General features: G+C 47.0%; 1 protein-coding gene across 2 annotated transcripts in view; it reads left to right on the top strand.

Moving 5' to 3' along the window:
* The first annotated feature begins 4,407 nt into the window (after window positions 1–4,407).
* LOC126578992 (protein suppressor of sable) overlaps window positions 4,408–9,376 on the top strand; it is a 7,509-nt gene continuing 2,540 nt past the window's right edge. Inside the window, exons 1-3 of one of the 2 annotated variants that reach the window (XM_050242179.1) lie at window positions 4,408–4,764; window positions 6,473–7,430; window positions 8,066–9,376. The exon at window positions 8,066–9,376 is cut by the window's right edge and continues 507 nt beyond it. In XM_050242179.1, the coding sequence (XP_050098136.1) occupies window positions 6,534–7,430; window positions 8,066–9,376 (2,208 nt within the window). In that variant the 5' untranslated portion in view covers window positions 4,408–4,764; window positions 6,473–6,533. Of the gene's footprint in view, window positions 4,765–5,179; window positions 5,225–6,472; window positions 7,431–8,065 lie in introns of those variants that run through there. The other variant, XM_050242181.1, reaches the window with a different exon arrangement.

The following is a 9,376-nucleotide window of genomic DNA, read 5'->3' as shown; positions in this document are numbered from 1 at the left end:
TTGAATTACCAGCCGCGTCCCCTTTCTATTTTGTTGCTCTAGCGCTTGTCCCTCTGGTCGCTAGATACCGATCGGGCGTTGTAAACAAAATTCCGTCGATAAATTCCGCGTCCATCGTGAGGTATTCCGGTGTTGAAGCAACGGCATCGTCATTGCATGCGAGATTCATCAAACGGACCATTCCATACGAACGAGACCGAGGCCGTTTCCGCTTATCGGCAGCGCACACACATGTGTGGCACCGGGGTGGGGGGGGTTAAGCTATCTTCCGTTCGTGACACGCACGTACGTGGCACACCGAAGCTGCCTAATCATTCCATCATTTATCCGAACACGGGGAACACGGATAAAGTTCCCGTAGCTGTGGCTGTGGCTGCGGCAGCTGGCGTGCACCAGCGAGCCCGCCGGAAGCCGAATATGGTGTTTGTCATTTGTCTAGCCAAAGGGCGCGGGTTGTTCGCGTAATTTATCGGCGACATGATCGCACGATGATACCAACCGAGACTCGTGTGCGTGTTGTGTCATGTTGGATTCGAATTTGAAATTTTAATATTTCACAACAGAGGAGGGGAAGCATAACCATCGGAAGGGGAGCATAAACTTTAAACTGCCATTTCGGGAGGTTCTCCATGACCTCCACGAGCTGCTGTAGGTAAGAGCCGGTTGGCCGTAGGATGCGATACTGAGCTAGGCTTCTTTGTTTAGAAGCTTAAGGGCTTAGGCCTTACATTGAAACCGACCTAACGTCCTAACCACCTCTGGTGGCCTTTAGGTTGGTTTGCTAATGACTGAGTGCATGTTTACTGACCTCCGAAATACACTAACCATAGGCATAAGACGCAAAGCCTCTTGATTTTATACACCTCTCGTTACTAATGCTTATTATATGCTTGAAGATTGTGATAGGTTAACAATTATCCCCTCCTGTCTTGACCAAACTCTTCACGTGGGCAGCTAGATCTTCAAATAGAACTATCATTATCATCAATAGGGATTTATCTATTGTTTAGATCAATATACGCTCAAATGCTACTGTTATCTACTCGTTCACATTTTCTTTATTCATATAAACTGTTGCCATTGGTTTTTATGTAGTTTCCCCTGATTTTCATTCGTTAAATAAAAGTTACTGAGAACCACTTACACCACGAAATGGCCAACGACGTTTATCAAATTGATGCTTAAATTATTTCAAATGCTAACATAAATCCTAGTTAACCAAATTTTCGTTTAAATATTCCTTTTTGTTAAAGCCACTTAGCTAACAAAAATCAATTTCATTTGGAAACCGTTGCCAGCATGATCCTTCGAGTCCCATACCATCGCAATCGTTGGCGTCCTTGCAGGAAGCATGTTCTGCTTAACCACTACGACGCTATTTATTCACAGGCAATAACAAATGTATCGTAAACATTAGAGAGATTTGTTATTCGCATTCAAATGGCTTTCAATCATCCAGGAACAACCTTTCCCCTATGCGGTTGTGGCATACCAAAGGACAGGCTTGATAAAATTCTTGGTTCTTTTCTCGTCCCACACGGAAGTAAAGCAATGAACAATTTGTTTCCTTCCATCAGCACAGAGCTCTTGAAAATTTTTGCTCGCAAAATGTTCATCAAAACGTTCGTTGTTTCAACGGTTCTCCTATCCACGGACTCAAGCATTCTTTCGCCAATTTCCCCACTCGTGCCATTCGCTAGTCCGCTAGTTTGCTTTTCTCATTTTCGCGCTTTCAATTGCGGAAGGATTACAAACGATACGATTGGCCCCCCGCCTTTTGCTCTTTTTGTTGGCCTAGTTATCGCTAAAAAAAAATCTCGATAAAGATAAACCGGAAACACTCTCGTAAATCCTCTATTCTCTCTTCTCCCACGACTATGAAACCCCCTTGACACGGACACTCAGTTAGATCACTTTTTCTGAACAGCACCACCAGCAGCAGCAGCAGCAGCAGCAGCAGCAGCAGCATAAACAGATAGCAATCATAAAGCGTTCCTTGAATTGCTTTCCAGCCGATCGTAAACATTCGATGTCAGCGGAGCGTGCGGCCACGGGATGGATAGATGGATGGATGGTTGAGTGGCTTTCGGCGCTAGCGTTGGGCACCCTTTTTTGTGGCCTCCATCCACTACTCGCGGTACAGGTTTTCAGCGCTTTCCGGTCTCGATTTTCCTCGTGTTTGATTTAAGCTCTCCCGCCAGTTATTTTTCTCCCTTCCCCATGCTGTGCTGCCGGCGGGGGTTCAACGTAAACATAGGCAAAGTCAACTTTTGCCGCAAAACTCATGACCCACGGCACTTAACCTACCCGGACGGTTGAACTGTTTGATTCTGGGTAAAAAATAAACTGCAGAAACAATCGACCGAAACCAATGGGAAAGGTGGGGGGAAAGAAAAGGCTTTCCCGGTGAAGCGTGGCGAGCTAAACGAAACAATCCGTTGCCAGAATCGGCATGGCGGGGTGGGTTTCAACGGCCATCTGCGGACCTAATGTACTGTTCTCGAAGATCGAAGGCTGCCTGGCATCCATCGCTTCACCGTTGCTAACGAGCAAATTGCTGCTGACGAAAGTAAAAACTTCATTTCCACGAAAACGGAAAGCAAATGGCTCACCCACCGGCGGTAAGGCGAAGGTCAAGGGTGCGGTTACAGAAATGATCCAGAAAAAGCCAAGACATCCAAGATGATCTCGTCGTGCTGGCTGTCATTGCAAATGAAGGACAGGATTCCGACGGTTTTCCCGAGAAGCCTATTAATTAGATTGTGTAGGCTTGTGTTCCCTTTTGCTTTTCCCGAGGTAATCTATTGAACTGTGTGACCTTTGATCTCATCCGTTCTCGCTTCCGGTAGCGAGGTGTAGCATTCGTATCAAAAGGCAATCAATGGCCAGTCAAATTACGATTTCAGTGAAAAAAAAGACTAGACATGCACAATCATTTCATATCGAATGCGAATCGTATCGTAAATTTCATATCGATCGAAGTGATCGGATTGAGTTGTCAAATTCTTTTCAAATGCACTGCAAAAATTGACGGAAATGCATCTAAACAGAGACGAGTAGGCAGTGACTTGTTACATTTTTTATTCTATTGCCCACGAATTGCTCAGGGATCACTGAGGGTCCCTGATTCAACTAGGACCCCCAAGGCTCTTAACAGGAGCAGCATAAATGAGTGAGCGAGAGCGAAAATCTCAAACTTTTCTAAAGCTCCTTTTGAAAAGAGCTTTTCCCAAAACTCGCCTTCCAGTTGCTTAGAGCGCCCTCTATTATGGGCAAAATTAGAGACAGCAGCTTTCATCAATTTTATTTATCAATGTTTTTGATGCAAAAATTACGTCGAATTGTCGTCTTATTTTTATTGCTCGCATGTGGGCAACATTGGCCTAGTCCTCAATGTTTCATCAATCAGGGCCACAGACGCATCGTGTTCGTCAATGTGGCCCACAGACGACCTCAAATATTCAGCCTCATCAATATATTTTCAGCTGGCTAAAAGTCATCAATTTTTTTTACAGGAGCTTCAATGTAGCTCACACACGATAAATATATTGGTGTTAATCAACTTGCATGCAAGCATTGATAAATGAAATTGGGCGTCTATGGGCCGCTTTAGGTGCTTATGCCGGAGAGACGATTGCTAACGTCTGAGGCCACATGTTCTTTTGGTTTATTTTTGTGTTTATTATCGGCTACTTTCTTTGCACGCCAAGGAAACGGTGCGGAATGCAGACTAATGTAGTTCGATAATCGGGAAAAATGGAAGAGGAAGATGCAAGTAAATGCAAGTTCTACCGGCTTTTCTTTAAATGCCAACAACTGCTGTGGAACAGATAAACCAGCCAAAGTTGAGTGAAAATTAAATAAAATTAATTCGTGGCACGTTCTACTATTATCGTACGACAATTATATGCATTTTTGTAGTTAGAAAAGACGAGAATTATACGAAAAAAGGCGAATCAAATGGCGGTATCGAATCCGTTTCGATTCAAATCTGCTCCGAAGAGTTTTTGCCGACCGGGTGTTCTGTTGGTAGAGCGGGCGGGGAAAAATTGTGCAAATGTGTGCGTGAGCACGGCTCTAAAAAGCATGCCTTCCTTTTCTTCCCATAATCGTTTCACTTTTGTGACTCATCGGAAGTCTCGCCTTGGCTCACGTGGGTCTTACGTCGTCGGCTTGATGCTCTCTTTCTCTCCCATTCGTTCATCTGCTAGGTCAGTGCCTACTAGACTGTTCATTTTAATTAATCGGAAAAGCAGCATAGCATCAATACAGCTACACCTAGCTAGAGGACACCCATACCCACGCAGCTACAGTGGTGACCAGAAATGTAGACAAGAAAACGTGTAGCATGTACACGGATTTGCAAAAAAAAATTTATTTCAGTTTTGTACGTGGACCGATGCAGTCGTAAATTGTTTTGCTTAAAATACCGAGAAAAGAGACTTTTTGCTTGCTAGAGAAAGAGAGTCGAACCTTAGGCCAATCTTACTTTTCCAAATGACCAGATGAAAAGCGAAATATGTTCAAATCAAAATGATCAAGCAACGCCAGCCAAAAAAACAAGAGCGCAGCAGCATCACATCGCCCCATCCGGTATAATTCGTAGCAACGGGCATCGGGCAACGGAAACGCGGCGTGCAAAGCGTTGTTTTAACAAAGGCCCATCATCACCAGGAACATTAAAACCCAAAAAGAGAAAAATTCAGTGTGCACCAGTAAAAACGAGCGCGATCGTCTGAAACGCCGCCGCCAGGCCCTAATACGGTATAATTGAAATTACGCCCCCGTCCGGTCGTGGCCGTGCCTTTTCGTACATTTTCCGGAAAAGTCGCACCAACCCGCCGACGACGACGACAAAGAGGAATCGTGCTCGCTCCGTCCAGGGTGGGGTCGCCTGATGTTTGAACAGCGGCATCAGGAGGACAATGTTGAAAAAAGGTCCTCGCTATCGGAGGCCATCTTTTTTTCACCTTTCTCCCAATTGAAACCCGCCTCCGTTATCGGGCAAAACTCTAGGAGCTACACATTTTTGGGTAAAGGGCCAATCTTTTTCGAAGAAAAAGTCATATGGCCAAGATGCCCTTCTCTCGATCCGCGACGCATTTTCAACCCTTCCCTCCCCCCTTGGTATGAGCGTGCATGCAGGTGAGCCCAGCAGGTTTCCGAAGCAAAAAAACAAGTCAAAGGTGTGCTCTCTGAACAGTGAAAAATATTCAAGGGCCAGGTACGTGCAGCGAGAAAGTTCGCCCGATGGCGGGTCGTTTTGGTTGGATTTCGTAAATATTTTTTCGAAAATCCGTGCGGATCTGCTCAACAGTTCCTTTATTTCATTTTTTTTTTGGTCGTGGCGTGTGTGAGAGAACGAAACGAAGTGTGTGGGAACCGTGGGCTAGAGCGAGAGAGGGAGAGAGAGGTTTTATATTTCAATTACGGCCGTCTTTGGAAATTGAGCGACACCCGTACCGTAGCCATTTTTATTCCTCGGCATTGACACACGCACACAATCGCAGTTCGTGTGGCTGTGTGTGTGCGACCCGCATGTTTCTATGTATTGGACTTCAGGCGCGTGTGTGAGAGCGAGAGAGGGAGATAGTGTGCGGTCGGAGAGAACGTAAATCAGGGCAATCAGGAGCATGGCATTTTTGCCGAAATCGCAGCAGTGCAAACCGAACTGACGTATCCTTTTTTTCAGTTAACCAAATAAGTGTATGTTTCCTTTCAAGTGATTTAAATCCGCTGCTGCCAAACCCCCTCTTTCTCTGTACCCCGCCCCCTCTCCCTTCTCCTCAATCACGAAGAGGAAAAAGGTCAAATTCACATGAATTGTAGGGCACTAAGTTCATGCCAGAATTTCGAGCGCACACACCCACACACGCACGTCATGAATGAACGGACCATCTGATCTGATGCTATCCCTGTCGTACACCGTTTCCCTTTCACTCTCGTGTCGAGGGGCCTACTGCGATTTAGAAAAAAAAAACAAAAATTTAGCAATGAAACGTGCGTAGTTTTGGTGTCTGTTGAATGAAGAATTATCATCAATCAATTAATCGATCGGTCGATTAATAGTCAATCGATCTAGCGGGTAAAACTTTTCCCAACCAATAACGATGAAAGTGACTTGTCCTGTTGCAGCCTCCCTCCTCCCAGATCGTATGCTTGGGGTTGCTCCCCTTGATGTCGCCGAGCAATGATGCCCTTTCTACTTTATGATTACTATGATAAAGCTGCAGAAATATGCGGATGACGATCGAATGCCACGATGTATGCATGATCATGTCGACGATGCAGCGGAACCGTCATGTGCCGAAAAATGCCTGCCTTCCTTTTAATTGATGCGACACGATTCCTCTTTACTGCTTTTTGTACAACTTTTCGATTCCATATTACAGCACACGAGTGCCTAAGTGATGGCCATTATGATCTGATTGTTGGATTTGCCTCGATCTTTCTTTCTCCTTTACCCCTCTAGATCCCGCCGATCGATTGGTTCAGTTGTTCTAGACACAACGTGAGAAACCGGCAGCAGCAGAATGAGTGATCCGGAGGATCTTGAAGATGGTGAGATTGAGGATGACGACGAGGAGGAGGTGGTGGTCGCCAAGCCGGAAGATCCTCCGCTTGGCCAACCGATGCCGAATGATGCGGAAGATTTTGACGAACTATCGGCCTCGAAAGCACCGGCACCGGGCAGACGGGAGGAACATCATGCCAGCAGCGGTAAAGGGGCCCAGCAGCAACGTTCTTCCAAAAAACCCGCTCCCGTCGTGGACGATTGGGCGACAAAGGTCGAAAGTGCGATTGCCAAAGAGCTGATCAAGGATGGCGTTCAGCCACCGATGCCCTCGGTTGCCCTTGCACAGAACGAGGAAGACACCCCCAGATCGTCCCCCGGTGGACCGACCGGTGGTGGTGGTGGTGGTAGAAAGTCGAAGAAACGCAAAAAATCCTCACGCGGCGGTGGAGGTGGAGGTGATCTGACACAGCCAAGCATCAAACAGCAACGGCTGAATGATGAAGCCGGTGAGCTGGGTGAACAGGATCTGGAGTACGAAATGCTCAACATGCGCGGTGGAAGCCCCCAACTGTTGGCCATGGGTGGCCACGTACCGGATGGTATGTCCGGTGGCGAGTCGGAGAACGATACTCACTACTCATCCGATGGCTCTTCATCGGTACGGGATCATCATCATCATCATCACCGCACCGGCGGTGATCGGGATCATCGGGGAGATCGAGAGCGCGATCGCGATCGGGAACGAGAGCAACGGTTAGCGGAAAGAGAGCGGGAACGGGAACGGGACCGGGAATACAATCGGAACAAGCGGAAGCAGCAAAAGCAACAGCAGCAGCAGCAGCAGCAGCAAGCGCGACAGAGAAACGCCAAATCGAACCGCGATAATCGGAAACGGAAGCGCGATGATTCGGATGTAAGTATCGGCGGGATGATCTGCCTGTCTCAGCGATGGTTTTAAGCTGCAAGTAGAGCCTCTCTTTCCTTCGGTTTAGCCAACTTCTATATGATTTCTTTACTGTATATTCTAAGAAACCTTTTAACGAATATCTACGATAGACTGATGGACGTAAAATTGTTATTGATAATGGTGCAGCAGATACAATCTCTAACTAAAGTTATGAAAATACTCTTATCGCTATTACCATTCCCTGCAGCACCTTCGAACTTAATGTTATTGAAGTAAATGCCGCGCCTACGAGCTATCGACCAATGCTGATGCTACAAGTACTGATCAATGATGATGCTTTCATGGAACAGATCTAATGCATCGTCTAATGACCTCATGTTATTTGCCGAGCACCAAAATGACCATGCTTGGAATGTTAAAAATGATATTATTCTTATTCTTTTTATATAATTTACTTACTTCAAGGTACACCAAATGCCGTTTGAAATATCATTTCTATTATTTAACAATATATTTTACCAAATTCATTACTTAGCTTACTTGATAAAAACATTTGACCGTTACCGAATTCACCAAAAAATAACTTCATGGACATTGAGCGATTAAACGATGTTATCCCTTGGTCCCTTTGTCATTCTCAGGACGAAAAGCATCGACCAACGGGACCGCGTAAGATGGAACTGTGCAAGTTCTACCTGATGGATTGCTGCGCGAAGCGGGAAAAGTGTCTCTACATGCACAAGGACTTCCCGTGCAAGTACTACTATCTGGGCATGAAGTGTAAGGAGAAGGAACTGTGCCACTTTAGCCACGGCGAACCACTGACTAACGATCTGCGGGCGATACTGTTGAAGCACCTCGAGACGGCCCCGCAGGAAATTCTCGGTAGCTTCCAGCGCATCAGTCGCGATACGGCCAACAATCTGCTCAACGCTACGCACCGCAAGCTGATGGAAAAGTACGGTCGAGGCGATGGGGATGGTGGGGATGATGGGATGAAGCTACCTTCCCTGATGGACGGAATGCACGGTGGCGGCAACTCAAGGCATCAGCAACAGCAGCACCATCATCACCAACGGAAGCGCTGGTGCGATGAACCGAACCGAAGAACACCGGACGATGAAGAGGATCGTGGGGCGGAGGGAGGAACGCTTGGCTTGCAGCATTTGGCTGGCGTTATAACGCGCGATCAGATCAACGATCTGGAACAGATGGGTATCCGGACGTTGGATGAAATCAGTCAACTGACGGTGGCCCAGTTGAACGATCTCGGTCTGAGTATCACGCAGATACACGATCTTCAAGTGAAGGCACTGAGTATGAAGCGTTCGCGCGATTCATCGGTAGACGGCGGTGGTAGAGGGAGACAAGAGGACCGATTAAGGGGTGAGAGAACTTCGGTCGACCGTAGCGGTGTCGCCAAGGATCTCGATATGCGAATCAAGCCAGGAGGAATGAACCATCCATCGTCGTCGTCTGGCCCAGCCGAACCGATCGTTGCCCAAGCCGATGTTGACATGCGAGTGTTTCCTCCAAATGGCCAGCAGCAAAAGGGCGAAAAGGGCACCGATCCATCACTGCTTCCATCGACGCTACTTCCACTGAAACCTCCAACGGTCGATTACTCCCAGTACATCAAGGATTCTAACCTGGACGAGGAAGATCTGGACACGGTGGCGGCGGCCAATCCGGTCCTCCTCAACCCCGACGACGAGGACGATGATGATGATGATGATGATGATGAGAATAATCTTAAGATAAACATCGAGGAGGAAGAGGAAGAACAGAAAAAGGACCAGGAAGAGGAAGAGGAGGGCAAGAGCGAGCGGGAACAGGACAAATCAGCTTCTGCTCCCCTGCTGCCACCCCTTGTACCACCTAAGATTGACTATGCGCAGGGTTTGGGTGATTTGCTGCTGTACGGAAGCCTTGATAAGACGGCTTCCGCTAAG

Source organism: Anopheles aquasalis, chromosome 3 (genome assembly GCF_943734665.1).
Source record: "Anopheles aquasalis chromosome 3, idAnoAquaMG_Q_19, whole genome shotgun sequence".
NCBI classification, from domain to species: domain Eukaryota; kingdom Metazoa; phylum Arthropoda; class Insecta; order Diptera; family Culicidae; genus Anopheles; species Anopheles aquasalis.
This window is presented reverse-complemented; position numbering and strand designations above follow the sequence as displayed.